At 41.7% G+C, this 20,396-nt stretch overlaps 1 protein-coding gene across 9 annotated transcripts in view; it reads left to right on the forward strand.

The window, feature by feature from the left end:
• Positions 1 to 20,396, forward strand: part of EPB41L4B (erythrocyte membrane protein band 4.1 like 4B) — a 1,031,490-nt gene that overhangs the window by 290,502 nt on the left and 720,592 nt on the right. For all 9 annotated transcript variants that reach the window (XM_073587745.1, XM_073587749.1, XM_073587750.1 and 6 more), the window contains 2 exons: positions 18,484 to 18,553; positions 18,658 to 18,827. In XM_073587745.1, coding sequence (XP_073443846.1) covers positions 18,484 to 18,553; positions 18,658 to 18,827 — 240 coding nt within the window. The remainder of the gene's footprint in view (positions 1 to 18,483; positions 18,554 to 18,657; positions 18,828 to 20,396) is intronic.

Here is a 20,396-nt window from a genome sequence, read left to right on the forward strand (position 1 = left end):
GGGAAGGGGGAATTTGAAATGTTGGATTTTAAACAGGTTCCCGAAGGCCCCCAAACTGGCACCAATATAATATCCTGGCATTTTCAGTGTCTGATGTGAGATAGCTCTGAAGCTATGAACAGCAATAACATTTTTATTCCATAGCTCATGATATGCAAATTAACCTGAGTTAGTTCTTTGGTACGTCTATTCCCCTGGATCAGTCCCAACCTCGGGTACTGTAATCACACCGACTCAACTTCATTGTGTCCAGTCATAGCTTCAGTGCAGACGTTGGGTGCCTGGCCAGAACTCATTCACTGAAGCTATGACTGTGCACAGTGAAGATGATGTCAGCCATTTTGAGTAAGCGCGATTCCAGCACCTAAGGACAGCCCAGCATTAGTCAGAGAAAATAATTCCCGCCACTCTGGCATTTCTCTAACAGAGAAGCAAGTGTTTTCTCTTAGCTCTAGAGATTTCTCACACCAGACACTTGATTAAAGTACGGGGATGTGGTTCTAAATTATATTGGTGGCATTTTAAGGGTGTATGTTACCGAATAGGTTCACTTTAACGTTATTTCACTAGCTAAAGGAAAATTTTACATCACAGAAGAAAAAAATACAGAATTTATAGTAGAGTTGAGACATAGCTTTTTGTGAAATTAATTGCCAACAGCTGTTTTCTGTATGGCTGAATTTAGACCAAACCTGGGCAAAGTGTGGCCCCCGTGCCCCAACCGGCCATTTGGCTGTTCCAGTTCGCCATGTGAAAAGAGAGTCGAAGGGCTGAGAAAAGTGGCGCAATGTTCACCCTCACCATCTTCAGGATGCAAATAGCGGTGAATATAATGGTGGAGGAGGGGCCGCCGGGTCCTCCTTTCACCATTCTGCATGAGAGAACAAATATGATGACACATCATTAGATCATGTCTGTTGTGCGGAAGGTCCTTGTATATAGCAAAGTCTGGAGCAGAGCGCTGGAGGAACAAAAGCAAGGTGAGAATGTTTGTTGTTTTTTTTTTTGTGTGGCATCTATGTGTGTGTATAGGGGGTCTATGTGAGGACTCATATAATAGGGCTATGTGGAAGTTCATGCTGTATTTCTGACACTGTGAGGGCTCATACTGACACTGTATATACAGTGGCTTGCAAAAATATTTACCCCTTTTTCATTTTTCATATTTTGCTACCTCACAACCTTTTTTTTGAGGGCTTCCATCAGTTCATGTAAAGAACATGCCTACAACTGTGGACATTTGGTTTTCTTTTTACTGTAAAACAATCAGCAAATAGAACAAAATAGCTGAAACCTTCAGTGTGCCTAACTATTCACCCTCCTAAAGTCAGTACTTTGTAGAGCCTCCTTTTGCGGTAATTACAGTTGCAAGTCGCTTTAGATAAGTCTTTGAGCTTCCACATCTTGCCGCTGGGTTTTGTGACCATTCCTCAAGGCAAAACTGCTCCAGCTCCTCCAAGTTAGTTGGTTTCCTCTAGTAAACAGCAATCTTCAAGTCTGACCACAGATTCTCAATTTTATTAAGTTGTGGGCTTTGACAAGGCCACTCCAGCACATTTACTCGTTTCCTCTTAAACCACTCGAGTGTTGCTTTAGCAATATGCTTTGGGTCATTGTCTTGTTGAAAAGTGAACCTTTGTCCCAGTCACTAGATGGGGCATGGCCTCACTCCATACAAGTGTATGGAGCGAGGCTGCGACCACTGGCTGGGAAGTATGTATAACACATAAATACCCTTTGGTCCCCGGTCTGAAACCGGCGAATCCCCATAGTGCACAGGGTGTGAGCTGGAGGGATTCATAAGTAGGCAGTCGCACACAGCTGGACTTTCTTACACTAAGCATGTGACTAATTAAGGTAAACTCACACACCACCTCCTCACCTCGCCCCCTATCTGTCGGAGTCCCACAAGGTTCAGTCCTTGGGCCCCTGCTGTTCTCTATTTACACCTTTGGCCTGGGACAGCTCATAGAATCTCATGGCTTTCAGTATCATCTCTACGCTGATGACACACAGATCTACATCTCTGGACCAGATATCACCTCCCTACTAACCAGAATCCCTCAATGTCTGTCCACTATTTCATCCTTCTTCTCCGCTAGATTTCTGAAACTCAACATGGACAAAACAGAATTCATCATCTTTCCCCCATCTCACGTGACCCCCCCTACGAACCTATCAATTACAGTAAATGACTGCCCACTCTCCCCAGTCCCACAAGCTCGCTGCCTCGGAGTAATCCTTGATGCTAATCTCTCCTTCAAACCACATATCCAAGCCCTTTCCACTTCCTGCCGACTTCAACTCAAAAATATTTCACGAATCCGTTCATTCCTCACCCAAGAATCTGCAAAAACCCTAGTCCATGCCCTCATCTCTCGCCTTGACTACTGCAACCTCCTGCTCTGTGGCCTCCCCTCAAACACTCTCGCACCCCTCCAATCTATTCTAAACTTTGCTGCGCGACTAATCCACCTGTCCCCCCGCTATTCCCCAGCTTCTCCCCTCTGTCAATCCCTTCACTGGCTCCCAATTGCCCAGAGACTCCATTACAAAACCCTAACCATGACATACAAAGCCATCCACAACCTGTCTCCTCCATACATCTGTGACCTCGTCTCCCGGTACTTTCCTGCACGCAACCTCCGATCCTCACAAGATCTCCTTCTCTACTCCCCTCTTATCTCCTCTTCCCACAATCGCATACAAGATTTCTCTCGCGCATCACCCCTACTCTGGAACACAACATATCAGACTCTCACCTACCATCGAAACCTTCAAAAAGAGCCTGAAGACCCACCTCTTCCGACAAGCCTACAACCTGCAGTAACCACCGATCGACCAAACCGCTGCACGACCAGCTCTACCCTCGCCTACTGTATTATCACCCATCCCTTGTAGATTGTGAGCCCTCGCGGGCAGGGTCCTCTCTCCTCCTGTACCAGTTATGATTTGTATTGTTTAAGATTATTGTACTTGTTTTTATGTATACCCCTCCTTACCTGTAAAGCGCCATGGAATAAATGGCGCTATAATAATAATAATAATAATAATTGCTTGCACCAGAAATTTGTAGGGGCATCATAGCAAAAGGGATGATTACATGAGCACATACCAATTTTTAGTTATTTGATCCCATAAATTTAATTTAACCCCTTAACGATGGCCGATATGCCTTTTAACGGCAGTAATTAAGGGTACTTAAACCACAGCGCCGTTAATTCACGGCGCTGTGGAGTAAGTAAATGGCGCCCCCAAGTGTCGGATTTTTTCCAGGGTCTCGGCTGCCGGGACCCCAGAGAACGTGAATCGGGTTGGTTTTTACTGACCCCGCTTTTGCGATCGTCGTTATTAACCCTATAACGGCAAAAAGCCGCGATTTTGCATTTCATTTCTCTTTCCTCTGATGTGATCGCACATCAGAGGAGAAAGAAGTAGGGTCCCCGATCCCCCCCGTACCTCCCGGTGGTCCTGGATTCCCTCCCGGTGGTCCTCTGTCCCGCCGGCGTCCTCCGGTGGGCGCCGCCATCTTGGATCCGGAAGAAAATGGCGGGCGCATGCGCAGTGCGCCCGCCGCGAATCTTCCGGCTGGCAGATTCATTTTGATCACTGTGATAAACTATCATAGTGATCAAAATAAAAAAAATAGTAAATAACCCCCCCGTTTATGACTCCCTTAGTTAGGCAAACATAATGAAATAAAGAAAATAATTTTTTTTTTCATTTTTCCATTAGGGTTAGGGGTTGGAGTTAGGGTTGGAATTAGGGTTAGGGCTAGGGTTAAGGTACTGTCACACTTAGCGATATCGCTAGCAATATCGCTATAACTTGTGACGTTATAGCGATATTGCTAGCGACATCGCTGTGTCTGATACTTACCTACGACCTGCTCCCCCGCTGGTTATCGCTGATCGCGCGAGAACGTCCAGGACTGTTTCTCGTTGTCAGCTTCTTGCGGCGCTTCCTGTGGAGCCGGGCAGGAGGACGCAGGATCGCCTAGTGTGACAGGTAAGTAGCGACCCCCGTCCCCAGTGATGTCGCTGGTGAGATCTGCCTGTGTGGCAGCTCACTAGCGACCACTTAGCGATGTACCAGCGAAACTGACCGCGTCATATCGCTGGTCGGGATCTCTGGTACATCGCTAAGTGTGACAGTACCTTTAGAATTAGGGTTAGGGCGAATTAGGGTTAGAATTAGGATTAGGGATTAGGGCTGGGGTTAGGGGTGTGTTGGGGATTAGAGTTGGAGCAAGAATTGAGGGGTCTCCACTTTTTACCAACTTTGGGGGTCTAATTTCTCCTGTTACCCTTGGGAAAATAAAAAAATTGGGGGCTGAAAAAAAAATCACTTTTGTGGAAAACAAAAACTTTTTTATTTTCACGGCTCTGCGTTATAAACTTCTGTGAAGCACTTGGGGGTTCAAAGTGCTCACCACATATCTAAATAAGCTCCTTCAGGGGTCTAGTTTCCAAAATGGGGTCACTTGTGGGGGGTTTATACTGTTTAGGCACATCAGTGCCTCTGCAAACGCCACATGATGCCCACTAACCATTCCATCAAAGTCTGCATTCCAAAATGGCGCTCCTTCCCTTCCGAGCTCTCCCATTCGCCCAAACAGTGGTTCCCCCCACATATGGGGTATCGGCATACTCAGGACAAATTGCACAACAACTTTTGTGGTCCAATTTCTCCTGTTACCCTTAGGAAAATAAAAAACGGGCTAAAAATCAGTTTTGAGGAAAAAAATGATTTTTAATTTTCACAGCTCTGCGTCTATAAACTTCTGTGAAGCACTTGGGGGTTCATAGTGCTCACCACACATCTAGATAAGTTCCTTAAGGGGTCTAGTTTCCAAAAGAGTGTCACTTGTGGGGTTTTTTCACTGTTTAGGCACACCAGGGGCTCTCCAAAAGCGACATGGCGTCCAATCTCAATTCCAGCCAATTCTGCATTGAAAAAGTCAAACGGTACTCCTTCCCTTCTGAGCACTGCCGTGCAGCCAAACAGTGGTTTACCCCCACATATGGGGTATTGGCGTACTCTGGACAAATCGCACAACAACTGAGGGGGTATGATTTCTCCTGTTACCCTTGTAAAAATAAAAATTTGGGGTCGAAAAGATCATTTTTGTTGAAAAAAAATGATTTTTTTATTTTCACGGCTGTATGTTATAAACTTCTGTGAAGCACTTGAAGGTTCAAAGTGCTCACCACACATTGTTGGGGGCATTCACTGTTTAGGAACATCAGGGGCTCTCCGAGCGCAATATGGCATCCGTTCTCAATTCCAGCCAATTCTGCGTTGAATAAGTCAAACGGCGCTCCCTCCCTTGCGAGCTCTGCCGTGCGCTGAAAAAGTGGTTTACCCCAACATTTTGGGTATCAGCGTATTCAGGAGAAAAATTGCACAACAAATTTTGTGGTTCATTTTCTCTTTTAACACTTGTGAAAATAAAAAAAAATTGGTTCTGAAGTAAATTTTTGCAAAAAAAGTTAAATGTTTAATTTTTTCCTTCCACATTGCTTTAGTTCCTGTGAAGCACGTAAAGGGTTAATAAACTTCTTGAATGTGGTTTTGAGCACCTTGAGGGGTCTAGTTTTTAGAATGGTGTCACTTTTGGGTATTTTCTGTCATGTACACCCCTCAAAATGACTTTAAATATGATGTCCCTAAAAGAAAAAATGGTTTTGTAAATTTTGTTGTGAAAATGAGAAATCACTAGTAGAGTTGAGCGACTTTGGTCGGATCAGGTTTCATGAAACAAAATAAGTTTCAGATTAAACTGGTCGGACTAGGGCAAAAAAAAGTCAGAGTTTCGTCCGAAACCCGACCCCAATGCAACCCAAAGGGAAATAAAAGTCGGCATTGAGCGGATGACATTCATCCACTCAATGCCGACTTTTATTCCCCATTGACTTGCATTGGGGTCGGGTTTCGGACGAAACTCTGACTTTTTTTGCCCTAGTCCGACCAGTTTAATCTGAAACAAATTTTGTTTCATGAAACCCGATCCTACCAAAGTCGCTCAACTCTAATCACTAGTCAACTTTTAACCCTTATAACTTCCTAACAAAAAAAATTTTTGTTTCCAAAATTGTGCTCATGTAAGGTAGACATGTGGGAAATGTTATTTATTAAGAAATTTGTGTGACACATCTCTCTGATTTAAGGGCATAAAAATTTAAAGTTTTAAAATTGCAACATTTTCAAAATTTTCGCCATATTTCCGTTTTTTTCATAAATAAACACAAGACATATCGAAGAAATTTTACCACTAACATGAAGTACAATATGTCATAAAAAAAATCTCAAATCAGCAGGATCCGTTAAAGCATTCCAGAGTTATAACCTCATAAAGTGACAGTGGTCAGAATTGTAAAAATTGGCCTGGTCATTAAGCTGCAAACTGGCTCTGTCACTAAGGGGTTAAATTTAACTTGATGTCTATATTTTCTTATTTCATGTCACCATCTTGGACTATTTAGTGCTGATGCATCACACACAAATCGGATTACAAAAATATTTAAGCGCAGCTTATAACGTAACAAAATAGGTAAAAAGTCAAAGTGGTGAATATTTTTGCAAACCACTATAGTGTAGGTATTCACGCTCTCAGGTGTGCCTGGATTTTTGTGTTAAAGCAATGTGAGGTTTATTGAGCTCCTTAAACTTGTACAGCTCTTTCAGTGAAAACAGCCACTTTCCTTGTAGAAAGTTTAGAAGCAGGCAGGTTTGGGGGTCTCAGTATACCCTATCTTGGACTTAATTTCCAAGCTTTGGCTTAAATCAAACAAATAAGAGAGGTTGAACACTTATCAATGTACACACCTATTTGGAATAATGACTTACTCAGAATTTTTCAAACTGAGTTCGGGAACTGGAAGAATATGGGTATACAGTACGTTCACCAGGTGTTCGGCAATGAGGGTCTTAAATCCGTTGACTGTCTGCAAAGAGAGTTCCATCTACCTGATAGTTGCTTCTTTCAATACTTTCAGCTCCAACACGCCTATAGAGCCCGATGTAAAGTGAGAGATGTGGTGTTGGACACTATTTGCTCAGAGGGAGCCACAAAGAGGGTAATATCTAGTGTCTATAATGACCTTCTTTGTCTTTCTTAAGAAATTTCCTCAGAAGTGGGAGATGGAGATTGGTGTTATTACAGATGATTAGTGGGCTTCGGTGCTGGAATACAGTGGGGAATAAAGTATTTAGTTGGCCATGAATTGTGCAAGTTCTCCCACTTAAAAAGATGAGAGGCATGTAATTGACAACATAGACCACAACTATGAGAGTCAAAAGGAGAAAACAAATCCAGAAAATCACCTTGTCTGATTTGGAAAGATTTATTTTGCAAATTATGGTGGAAAACAAGTATTTGGTCATTAACAAAAGTTCAGCTCAATATTTTGTTATATATCCTTTGTTGGCAATGACAGAGGTCAAATATTTTCTGTAAGTCTTCATAAGGTTGGCACACACTGTTGGTGGTATGTTGGCCCATTCCTCCATGCAGATCTCTTCTAGAGCAGTGATGATTGGGGCCTGTTGCTGGGCAACACAGACTTTCAAATCCCTTAAGAGGTTTTCTATGGGGTTGAGATCTGGAGACTGGCTAGGCCAATCCAGGACCTTCATATGCTTCTTACGAAGCCACTCCTTTGCCCTGACCCATCCACGTTTCATCTTCAATGCCCTTGCTTATTGAAGGAGGTTTGCACTCAAAATCTTACAATACATGGCCTCATTCATTTTTTCATGTAGATGGATCAGTCGTCCTGGTTCCTTTGCAGATAAACAACCTCAAAGCATGATGTTGCCACCCCCATGCTTCACAGTAGGTATGTTCTATGGATGCAACTCAGCATACTGTCTCCTCCGAATACAACGTTTTATTTCTACCAAACAATTCTACTTTGGTTTCATCAGACCATATGACATTCTCTCAATAGTCTTCTGGATAATCCAAATGCTCTCTAGAAAACTTCAGACACGTCCAGACATGTACTGACTTAAGCAGGGGGACACATCTGGCACTACAAGATCTGAGTCCCTGGCGGCGTAGTGTGTTGCTGATGGAAGCCTTTGTCACGGTGGTCCCAGTACTATGCAGGTCATTCACTAGGTCCCCCCTTTTGGTGCTGGGATTTTTGCTCACTGTTCTTGTGATCAATTTGACCCCACGGGGTGAGATTTTGTGTGGAACTCCAGATGAAGGGAGATTATTAGTGATCTTGTATGTCTTGCATTTTCTTATTATTGCTCCTACAGTTGACTTCATCACACCAAGCTGCTGGCCTATTGCAGATTCAGTCATCCCAGCCTGGTGCAGGTACATCTCCTTTGGTCTTCACCATATCGGAGTTTGGAGTGTAACTGTTTGAGGTTGTGGACAGGTGTCTTTTATACTGATAACAAGTTCAAACAGGTGCCATTACTACAGGTAATGAGTGGAGGACAGAGAAGCCTCTTAACCCCTTTCTGCCATTAGACGTACTAACCCGTCCATGTGACCTGGGACTTAATTTCCAAGGATGGGATAGTACGTCAAAGCGATCAGCGGCGCCCCCGGGGGGGAGCGCCACTGATCGTGGCCGGGTGTCAGCTGATTATCACAGCTGACACCCGGGCACTATGTGTCAGGAGCTGGTACATTAACCCCTGGCACACTGCAAACAAACATGATCGCAGTGTACCAGGGGAATAGGGAAGCATCGGCAGGGAGGGGGCTCCCTCCGCTCTTCCCTGAGACCCACAAAGCAGCGCGATGTGCTGCACTGCTCTGGGGGCCTACTTCCCTGCAGGCCCACGGATCCAAAATGGCTGTGGGGGCCTGCAGGGTGGCGGCTTCCTCAGTGCCTACAGAGAGCAGGCAGTGAGGAAGCCTGTCAGATCGCCGATCTGACAGAGTGCTGTCCACCTGTCAGATAAGTGATCTGACACATAACGGTGATGTCCCCCCCTCGGGACAATGTAATAAAGTAAAAAAAAAAAAAGAGTAAAAATAATTTATAAAAAAAATCACTAAATAAATTAAAAAAAAAGAAATATTCCCTAATAAATTCACTTTTTGGAAATGAAAAAGAAAAAAACAATAAAAGTACACATATTTAGTATTGCCGCATCTGTAACGACCCGCCCTATAAAATGATCCCACTAATTAACCCATTTAGTGAACCCCTTAAAAAATAAAAATGAAAAACAAAGCAAAAAACAATGCTTTATCATAACGCCGAACAAAAAGTGCAATAATACACGATCAAAAGGACGGATATAAATAATCATGGTACTGCTGAAAACGACATCCTGTCCCGCAAAAAACGAGCTGCGACACTGTGTCATAAGCGAAAAATTAAAAAAGTTATAGCTCGCAGAATAAAGCGATGCAAAAATTATAAATTTTTATATAAAATTGTTTTCATTGCATAAAAGTGACAAAACCTAAAAATAGACTTAAATGGGGTATCGCTGTAATCGTACTGACCCAAAGAATAAAACCGCTTTATTAATTTTACCACACGCAGAACGGTGTAAACGCACCACTCAAAAGAAATTCATGAAATGCTGGTTTTTCTTCATTCTGCGGCCCAAAAATCAGAATAAAAAGCGATCAAAAAATGTCACATGCTCGAAAATGGTACCAATAAAAATGTCAACTCGTCCCGCAAAAAATAAGACCTCACATGACTCGGTGGGTCAAAATATGGAAAAATTATAGCTATCAAAATGTGGTGATGCAAAACCTATTTTTACAATAAAAAGCGTCTTTTAGCGTGACAGCCGCCAAACATAAAAACCCGCCATAAATAGTAAATCAACCCCCCCCCCCTTTATCACCCACTTAGTTAGGGAAAAATAATAAAATTAAAAAAAAAATGTATTTCTTTCCATTTTCGGGTTAGGGGTGTATTGTGGCTAGGGTTGGAGTCAGAATTGGGGGGTTTCCACTGTTTAGGCACATCAGGTGCTCTCCAAACGCAACATGACGTCTGATCTCAATTCTAGCCAATTCTGCGTTGAAAAAGTCAAACGATGCTCCTTCCCTTCCAAGCTCTGCCATGCGCCCAAACAGTGTTTTACCCCCCACATATGGGGTATCGGCCTACTCAGGACAAATTGCTCAACAACTTTTGGGGTCCAATTTCTCCTGTTACCCTTCGAAAAATAAAAAAATTGAGGGCAAAATTATCACTTTTGTGGGAAAAAAAATGATTTTTATTGCTCTACGTTATAAACTTCTGTGAAGCACTTGGGGATTCAAAGTGCTCACCACACATCTAGATTAGTTCCTTTTGGGCTCTAGTTTCCAAAATGGTGTCAATTGTTGGGGGTTTCCACTGTTTTGGCACATCAGGGGCTTTCCAAGCGTGACATGGCGTCCGAGCTCAATTCCAGCCGTAAAAGACAAATGGCGCTGCTTCCCTTCCAAGCGCTGTCATGCGCCCAAATAGTGGTTTACCACCACATGTGGGGTATCAGCGAAATCAGGACAAATTGCACAATAACTTTTGGGGTCCTGTTACCCTGGGGAAAATAAAAATTGGGGGTGAAAAGATCATTTGTGTGGAAAGAATATGATTTTTTAATTGTACGGCTGTACGTTATAAACTTCTGTGAAGCCCTTGGGGGTTCAAATTTCTCACCACATATCTAGATAAGTTCCTTGGGGGGTCTAATTTCCAAAATGGGGTCACTTGTGGGGGTTTCCACTGTTTAGGCACATCAGGGCCTCTCCAAACGTGACATGACATGGTGTCCGATCTGAATTCCAGCCAATTTTACATTGAAAAAGTCAAACGGCGCTACTTCCCTTCTGAGCTCCATGCTCCGAAACAGTGGTTCGCCCCCACATATCAGGTATCAGCGTAAGGACAAATTGCACAATAACTTTTGCAGTCCAATTTCTATAATACGTTCGACATAATGAATTCGAGCATATAGAAGATGTTCCCGGCCAGTGACTTTGAGAGGGATGAAAGTCCTACTATTTGAAGACTATTCCATGGAGGTGGCAAAACGCAGGAGAGCCTTTAGCAAAATATGTGCAGCACTCTATCAAGCAAAGAAAAGCTTTGCACTGCAATACCCGGTGACACTGAGGATTTTCTAAAACGAAGGTGATAAGCTCATCTACAACTCACCAAATGATGCAGAAAAAGACATGTAAAAAATACTGCGCAATGCAAAAACATCAAATGAAGAATGACAGGATTACAGCGTGCCCTAAGCACGGAACGCCTTCAATGAATCTCTGGCACGGGGTCAGGGAATGCGGGGCAGCTAAAGAGTACTGGAAACAGGTAGGGGAGCAGGTTCGATTGTGCTGGGGAATCCATCTCCCACAAACTATGCTATTTCACCAGTTAAGACCCCCGGAGACACAACCCACAGGAGTTAAAGCAAAGATCCCTAAAAACATCCACATGTTTTTAGTTGTAGTTTATTTGGCGAATGGCTTAAAGCAAGCACCCCATTGATGGTGATGATAATAGTCTCTTTCCTGCTGGCACAGGAAAGAGACAGAGAAAGGAAGCTTGATTCTCCATTGGAAAGAAGGATTAGCATGGAACGTGAAGAAAATAAGAGAACAAGGACCAGGGTTGGAGGAGAACCCTTTTCAAGTTCTAAGCGTAAGGTCGGGGTCCGGTCCCCGAGGTTGTACGGATACTAATGGTCCTGCAGCAGACACCGGAGGAATAGAAGTAGTGACCACTTTATTCCCACACAAGACTTGGGGGCACAACAGCAACATATTAGTGAGCCGGGACTTAGTAGCAAGGAGTCCCCGAAGCAGGCTACAGCTGTCTTCCATACAAGTAGAGTTCATAGGAACATCTGACAGGAGGCACTCCAGTGTAACTTAATACTGAGAGTACTTCTTTCTTAGGTGTTATAAGAGGAGACGTTCAGAAAAGGTATATATGTTGGCAGAGTGTTGGAAAGGAGTACTTCATCTTGCCTGGAAGTTGGCTGAGCTCCTGACCCGGAGGACACGGCACGGATGCGGGCACCTGTACCTGCAACTGACTGTGAGTAAAGCTTTGGAACTACATGCCCTGGTGTCCTCCGCTTATTCCGGCGCCAACCTGCCCTTCCTGGTAGCTATACCATCAATCAGGCGGGTCTCCGAGCTGGCAGCGTTATCTTGCCGAGCCCCGTTGCTGACCTTTCACAAAGAGAAGGTGGTTCTTAGACCAGCTCCCCCTTTTTTACCAAAGGTCGTTTCCTCGTTTCATATTAATGAGGATATTGTCTTGCCCTCTTTCTGTCCAGCACCGGTGCACCGTGTGGAAAAGGCTCTTCATACGTTGGACCTGGTGAGAGCTCTCAGGAGGTACGTGTCGCAGACGGCACCCTTTCGTCAGTCAGACGCGCTGTTCGTGCTCCCTGAGGGTCGCAGGAAGGGACTTGCGGCCTCAAAATCGACCATAGCCAGATGGATTCGTTCGGTTATTCAGGAATCCTACCGCGTCAGGGGCGCGCCGATTCCAGCAGAGATCAGAACACACTCTACTCGGGCAGTGGGCGCCTCTTGGGCACTTCGTCACCAGGCTTCGGCGGAACAGGTTTGCAAGGCAGCAACCTGGTCCAGCCTGCACACGTTTACTTTACATTACAATGTGCATACTCAGGCTTCGGCGGATGCGAGCCTGGGTAGAAGGATTCTTCAAGCAGCAGTGGCGCACCTTTAGACAAGAGGTGCATGTAGCTTGGATCGGTGAGTCAACTTCCCACCCAGGGACTGCTTTAGGACGTCCCACAGTACCTGTGTCCCCCAATGACGCGAAGGAGAAACATGGATTTTTGTGATAACTCACCGTAAAATCCTTTTCTCCGAGACGCTCATTGGTGGACACAGCACCCACCCTTTTAGCCAAGTGGCTTCTGTTTAATTAATATGCTTTCGGTATGAAGCTAGGGTGGCTATTTTCTAGACATGTTGTTAGCTGTATTAAGGCTGATGTTGTCTGATTTTTATTTGATCTCTTATTGCTTTTGCACCAAACTGGTTTCCATCCACAATCGGGGCGAGGGTGTATACGGCGGAGGAGCTAACCTCTTTTTTTCACTTAGTGTCAGCCTCCAAGCGGCAGTAGCATACACCCACAGTACCTGTGTCCCCCAATGAGCGTCTCGGAGAAAAGGATTTTACGGTGAGTTATCACAAAAATCCATGTTTCATTAATGAGAAACAAAGGAGAGCCAGGCTGAAGTTTGCCAAAGGCCATAAGGATTGGACCATAGAGGACTGGAGTAAAGTAATCTTCTCTGATGGGTCTAATTTTCAGCTTTGCCCATCTCCTGGTCATCTGTTGGTTAGACAGAGACCTGGAGAGGCATACAAGGCACAGTGTCTTGCACCCACATTGAAATTTGGTGCGGCATACAAGGCAGAGTGTCTTGCACCCACTGTGAAATTTGGTGAACGATCAGTGATGACCTGGTGATGCTTCAGCAAGGCTGGGATTGAGCAGGTTATTATTTGGGAAGAACGTATGAATCAAGATGCATACAAGGTTATCCTGGAAAAACAATTGATTCCTTCTGCTCAGGCAATGTTCCCCAACTCTGAGGACTATTTTTTCCAGCAGGACAATGCGCCATGTCACACAGCTAGGTCAATCAATGTGTGGATGAAGGACCACCACATCAAATCCCTGTGGTGGCCAACCCAATCTCCAGACCTGAACCCCATTGAAAACCTCTAGAATGTAATCAAGAGGAAGATGTATAGTCACAAGCCATCAAACAAAGAAGAACTGCTTACATTTTTGTGCCAGGAGTGGCATAAGGTCACCCAAAAGCAGTGTGAAAGACTGGTGGAAAGCATGCCAAGATGCATGAAAGCTGTGATTAAAAATAATGGTTATTCCACAAAATATTGATTTCTGAACTCTTCCTGAGTTAAAAAATTAGTATTGTTGTTTCTAAATGATTATGAACTTGTTTTCTTAGCATTATTTGAGGCCTGCAAGCACTGCATTTTTTTTCTTCTTTTGACCATTTCTCATTTTCTGAAAAAAAAAAAATACAAAATTTAGTGTTTGGAAATTTGAAGACATGTTGTCAGTTTGTAGAATAAAAGAGAATTTTACATTTCACTCAAATGTACCTATAAAGAGAAAAATCAGACAAACTGAAAATTTTGCAGTGGTCTCTTAATTTTTGCCAGAGCTCCTGTATGTATAGTGTAGTGTGTGTGTGTGACTGGTATAATGTAATGGTTAAGTGCACAGCCTATGACATAGGAGACTGCGGTTAAAATCCCAGCTCTGACCTGTTGAAAAATAAATTAAAATAAATTATACCAAGGCTCCTAACAATATAATACCAACTTAGGTGGCTATTATCGTGTAGTAAAGTGCACAACCACCAAGGGTTCAAATCCTGGCTCTGCCCTGTTGGAAATAACATACCAGTAGTGGCCTTTGGGCAAGACTGCTAACATTATAGTGCCTACCTCAATAAACATGAGTGTCACGGACAAAGTGAGTCATGCCCACTCGGACGTCGCCCGGATTATCAAGGTCCACATCAGATGTTGAGGAACCAGGACAATCTGATGATAAATGGTCTACTGTAACAAACCATACACGGCCAAGGCAAAAGAACCTGGATCTGATGAAACTGCAGAAGTGCGGCCGGTTGGTAATAGAGTGGAATGGATGGAGTGGAATTACCAGCAGGGCACATAGCGGATGTGCTACACATGCGATATGGTAACCATGATGAGGAGGCAAGGAAAGCAGCAACAGCCAAATACCATCAAAGGTCCTGAAGAGCCAGCTCAATGGGAATAATAAAATCCATGCCATCAATACATACGCCCTGCCAGTTATCAGATACCCTGCTGACATAGTGCGCTGGCCAAAAGAAGAGATGGAAGCTGCAGATGTGAAGACATGAAAGCTCCTCACAATGCATGGAGGTCTCCACCCCAAGTCTAACCATCCAACATGACGGAACTGAAGAGGATCTACAAGGAAGAATGGCAGAGGGTCCCCTTGTTGCATCATTCCCAAGAAGAATCATGGCTGTACTAGCTCAAAAGCGTGCTTCAACTCAATACTGAGCAAAGTGTCTGAATAGTTATGACCATGTGATATTTCAGTTTTTTCTTTTTTAATAAATTTGAAAAAAATTCTATGTTTTTTTCAAAGTGAGTGAAAAAAAGAGAGAAAAAAATGGCTGCAATGAAACAAAGAGTGAAAAATTTTAAAGGGGTCTTAATTATTTCCATACCCATTGTATCTCAAATAAACCCAGGGGAACACAAATACCGGAAAACATAGCATTTAATTGCGAAATTCTCGTCAGGTGTGGTGGGTTCCTGGTTTCCTATACTGCTGGTAGAAACATTACTTTTATATATTGGTCTGTTCTGTTATATTTTGGTGTAGATCTTTTGAGTATTACAGTTAGGTCCATATATATTTGGACAGAGACAACATTTTTCTAATTTTGGTTCTAGACATTACCACAATGAATTTTAAACAAAACAATTCAGATGCAGTTGAAGTTCAGACTTTCAACTTTCATTTGAGGGTATCCACATTAAAATTGGATGAAGGGTTTAGGAGTTTCAGCTCCTTAACATGTGCCACCCTGTTTTTAAAGGGACCAAAAGTAATTGGATAGATTAAATAAAATGTTCATTTCTAGTACTTGATTGAAAACCCTTTGTTGGAAATGACTGCCTGAAGTCTTGAACTCATGGACATCACCAGACGCTGTTTCCTCCTTTTTGATGCTCTGCCAGGCCTTCACTGCGGTGGTTTTCAGTTGCTGTTTGTTTGTGGGCCTGTCTGAAGTTTAGTCTTAAACAAGTGAACTGCATGCTCAATTAGGTTGAGATCAGGTGACTGACTTGGCCATTCAAGAATATTCCACTTCTTTGCTTTAATAAACTCCTGGGTTGCTTTGGCTTTGTTTTGGGTCATTGTCCATCTGTAGTATAAAACAACGACCAATCAGTTTGGCTGCATTTGGCTGGATTTGAGCACACAGTATGGCTCTGAATACCTCAGAATTCATTCGACTGCTTCTGTCTTGTCACATCATCAATAAACTCTAGTGACCCAGTGCCACTGGCAGCCATGCATGCCCAAGCCATCATGCTGCCTCCGCCGTGTCTTAAAGATGATGTGGTATGCTTTGGATTATGAGCTGTACCACGCCTTCACCATACTTTTCTCTTTCCATCATTCTGGGAGAGGTTGATCTTGGTTTCATCTGTCCAAAGAATGTTCTTCCAGAACTGTGCTGGCTTTTTTAGATGTTTTTTAGCAAAGTCCAGTCTAGCCTTTTTATTCTTGATGCTTATGAGTGGCTTGCACTGTGCAGTGAACCCTCTGTATTTACTTTCACGCAGTCTTCTCTTTATGGTAGATTTGGATATTGATACGCCTACCTCCTGGAGAGTGTTGTTCACTTGGTTGGCTGTTGTGAAGGGGTTTCTCTTCACCATGGAGACTATTCTGCGATCATCCACCACTGTTGTCTTCCGTGGGCGCCCAGGTCTTTTTGCATTGATGAGTTCACCAGTGCTTTATTTCTTTCTCAGGATGTACCAAACTGTAGATTTTGCCGCTCCTAATGTTGTAGCAGTTTCTCGGATGGGTTTTTTCTGTTTTTGCAGCTTAAGGATGGCTTGTTTCACCTGCATGGAGAGCTCCTTTGACCGCATGTTTCCTTCACAGAAAAACCTTCCAAATGCAAGCACCACACCTCAAATCAACTCCAGGCCTTTTATCTGCTTAATTGAGTGACATAACGAAGGGATTGCCCACACCTGTCCATAAAATAGCCATGGAGTCAATTGTCCAATTACTTTTGGTCCCTTTAAAAACAGGGTAGCACATGTTAAGGAGCTGAAACTCCTAACCCTTCATCCAATTTTAATGTGGATACCCTCAAATGAAAGCTGAAAGTCTGAACTTCAATTGCATCTGAATTGTTTTGTTTAAAATTCATTGTGGTAATGTCTAGAACCAAAATTAGAAAAATGTTGTCTCTCTCCAAATATATATGGACCTAACTGTATATTTATGCTATTTAGTATTATCGTGCTACTATGTACGATAGTATCTTATTAAGTTTATATGTGACATATCTCAGTTCTATTTCACCTATATAGGTGTAAGGTTGTTAAAATGTATCATTTTTTTACATTGATTAAACCTAAATTTTATCATTTAGCTCATATGTCATAATATTTTGTACTAATTTGAATCTGTTTTCATTATATCATATGAATTAAGGAGCAGATTATAATAAGGGCTTCTTATGTAAATCATTGTATGTCATGATATTTTATACCAATATGATACTATGTCCTCATTGTATGGTATGAGTTTCTATTTTATTTAACAGACTCTAACTATATCTATCAGTGTATTACACAAGCCTTTTTACTCAGGTATACCCACCTCATTTTCCTGTATTTGTAGTCCCATTGTAGTCCCATTTTGGGGAGGGGGGGGTTCTATAGATTTACTTATACAATTGTCTTATTTTGTTTAAATTTATTATAATAAAGATGTTTTTTAACCTTCTATAAAAAGCCTCATCTCTCTTAGTGCTGGTTCTCTAAATACTTTTTTGGCCATATTTTGGATTGAGGATAATTTACATATATTAAAAAATGTGGATTTCTCAGGCATTAAAAACCGAATTGCAGATATCTAGTTATCATTTTATTCAACTTTCTGTGACCTACCTGCCCATATAGACAGTTTAGGAGGCAAGATCCTACTTACCGATTCTCTTTACAGAGGACCTTTCACCAGTTTGAAAATGTTAAACTGGTCATATCATGGTGTACTGGCTAAAGAGCTAAATAAAACATCTTTTTTATTGTTTGTATAATTTATGATGAGCCTAACGGGTTGTTACCGAGATTCGTCTCTGGGAAGCATGTTCTTTTCTATTTCAATTGAATGGTACAGTTGTAGTTTTCTACAGTGTCAATGTGTGCATTCACCCCTGGAGTTTTCTGCTGCTGCATGTGGGAATAGAAATTGTTTTCTGGCGCTCAGGAGGTGCCAGTAATTCTCATATAGCTTTTCAGCCAGTGCTGTGACAAATAGGTCACCTAGCTTTTAGGCCTCCTGCCCACAGTAGAGCCATGTACATGTAACCTTGATGGTGGAACTGTAGTCGTAGGCTAGTAAAGCCCCTTAGGAGAGGATACATAATACGGTAATTTCTATAGCACCAACATATTCCAGATCGCTTTACAAGCAAAATATGGCATGACCGTTACACATGGAGGGGTGACGGCCCTGCTCCCAAGCTTACAAAGCATAATAAATGCAGAACACTGTTGTTTTTCTGTTGTATTTTGTGTGAAACAGAAAAAATGCTACATATTATGAGAAAAAAAACTTGGTAGATACAAAACATAATCTTTCAGACTTCATTGCATTCCTATTTTTGAATAATGTTAGTTTCTATTTTGTAAGTTTTTCTTTGTTTTATTAGGCCCAAAATCACCAAAATGGACTTTAAGAAAAGCAAGTTAACCCTTATTGTAGTAGAGGATGATGAGCAGGTAGGTATCATATAAATTTGTGTATGAAGTAAAGACAAGCTATCTGCAGAATGATTTGTAATATCACACCTTTTTTTTTTTTGTTTGTTTTTTTAAAATTGTAGGGTAGAGAACAAGAACATACTTTTGTTTTCCGCTTGGATAACTCTAAAGCCTGTAAACATTTGTGGAAATGTGCAGTGGAGCATCACGCATTTTTTAGGCTCCGAAGTCCAGCAAATACTAAACCAGCTCGATCTGAATTTATTAGATTGGGGTCAAGATTCCGATTCAGGTAAATGTATGATTTGCAAAAAATAAAGTGTTTGTAGCTGTAAATCTGCAATTAAACTGGTTGAAAAAAATGCATAATTGCTAATAGAATAAAGATTTTATTTGTGTGTATAATGCACATTGGTTTCCTAGCCTAAGGACACTTTAGAATAGCCATAGCCTAAAAATTAATTTGCTACTTTAACTTATGCTTTCAAAGTAACTTGTTTTGTCTTAAAATTACATTCTATTTAGTTTTTCTTTTTCGTTAAGTTCTGACAAGGCGTTTTTGGTCAGGTTTTGATGCATGTAAGCCACACATAACTGTATCAATAAAGTTTTGTTAAAGGCAAATACTAGAAAGCATGACAAATAAAGCAACTTTAAAACAGGACATATCAAAAACAGACAAAACGACAGAATCAAAAAGTCAATATAAACACGTGTAAAAAAAACAAAAAAAAAAACACTCAAACGCACGTAAACAACCAAGTAACTTCCAAATTTAACAAAGAGATTTTGAAATGCTACAGAAAATGTGCAACCATAAAAATGTCACCAAATACTCATCATGGGGAATGCAGTTTTAAACCAATTAAAACAGGCTTTTTTCAAATAGATAGAAAAAATTAAATTGATAAATAATTTTGACAATGAAAATACTTGTATTCATTTTTTAAACCTTGAGTTTTTACTTATAGGGCTCATACCCATCACCGTTTAAACAATCGGTCTGATGTTGTTCCTGAAAAGTCTGACAAGTGTCATGTAATTTTTATCACCTAGCATCCGAATGACATGCGAATGTAACTTTTATCAATGCCACTTTAACTTGAGCTTTTACATAGAGTAATTATCTGTCATGTCAACATAATTTTAATGTGTATATGTATATATATATTAAATTGATATAAATCTGTGATTCAGATATATAATCAGTGCTTTGTATGTGCAGCTTACTGTAAATGTATTTTACGATTTTCTGAAAAAAAAAGTCGTGGGATCCCCAAATTTTATTAACCAGCAGAGAGAAAGCTGGCAAACACCTGCGGGTTGATATTAATAGGCTAGGAAGAGGCCATTGATATTTTCGCTGTCCCAGACTAAAAACATCAGCTTTCAACCACTGCAGAAAGACGCATCTATAAGATGCACAAATTTTGACACTTAGCCTCACTTTTCCCACTTGTTCTGGTGCATTGGCAAATAGGGTAATAGATGAGGTTAATGTCTGCGTAGTATTGGCAGCTGACATCAAGCAAAGGGGTTAGTAATGGAGAGGTGTTTATAAGACCAGCCCATTATTAACCCCATATTCGTACTGTAAATAACAAAAACCCCTGAATAAAGTCCTTTATTTGAAATAAAAACACTGACTTGTTTAATTTAAAAATAAAAAAGCAAGCTTACTCACCTTTACGCCCAACCCACAGATGCCCATGTCGTCTGTAAAAGAATTAAAGTAATAAACAACCTTATCTTTCACCTATCCATGACTTGAAGATTATCCTCTGATGTCCATGTCCCTGTAATAGAGTTAAAAAAATAAATAAAATAAACAACCATGTTCCTTGCCTTTCCGACGAGAAAA

This window comes from Dendrobates tinctorius, unplaced genomic scaffold (assembly GCF_039654945.1).
Source record: "Dendrobates tinctorius isolate UK_male_01 unplaced genomic scaffold, ASM3965494v1 ptg000102l, whole genome shotgun sequence".
NCBI classification, from domain to species: Eukaryota; Metazoa; Chordata; class Amphibia; order Anura; family Dendrobatidae; genus Dendrobates; species Dendrobates tinctorius.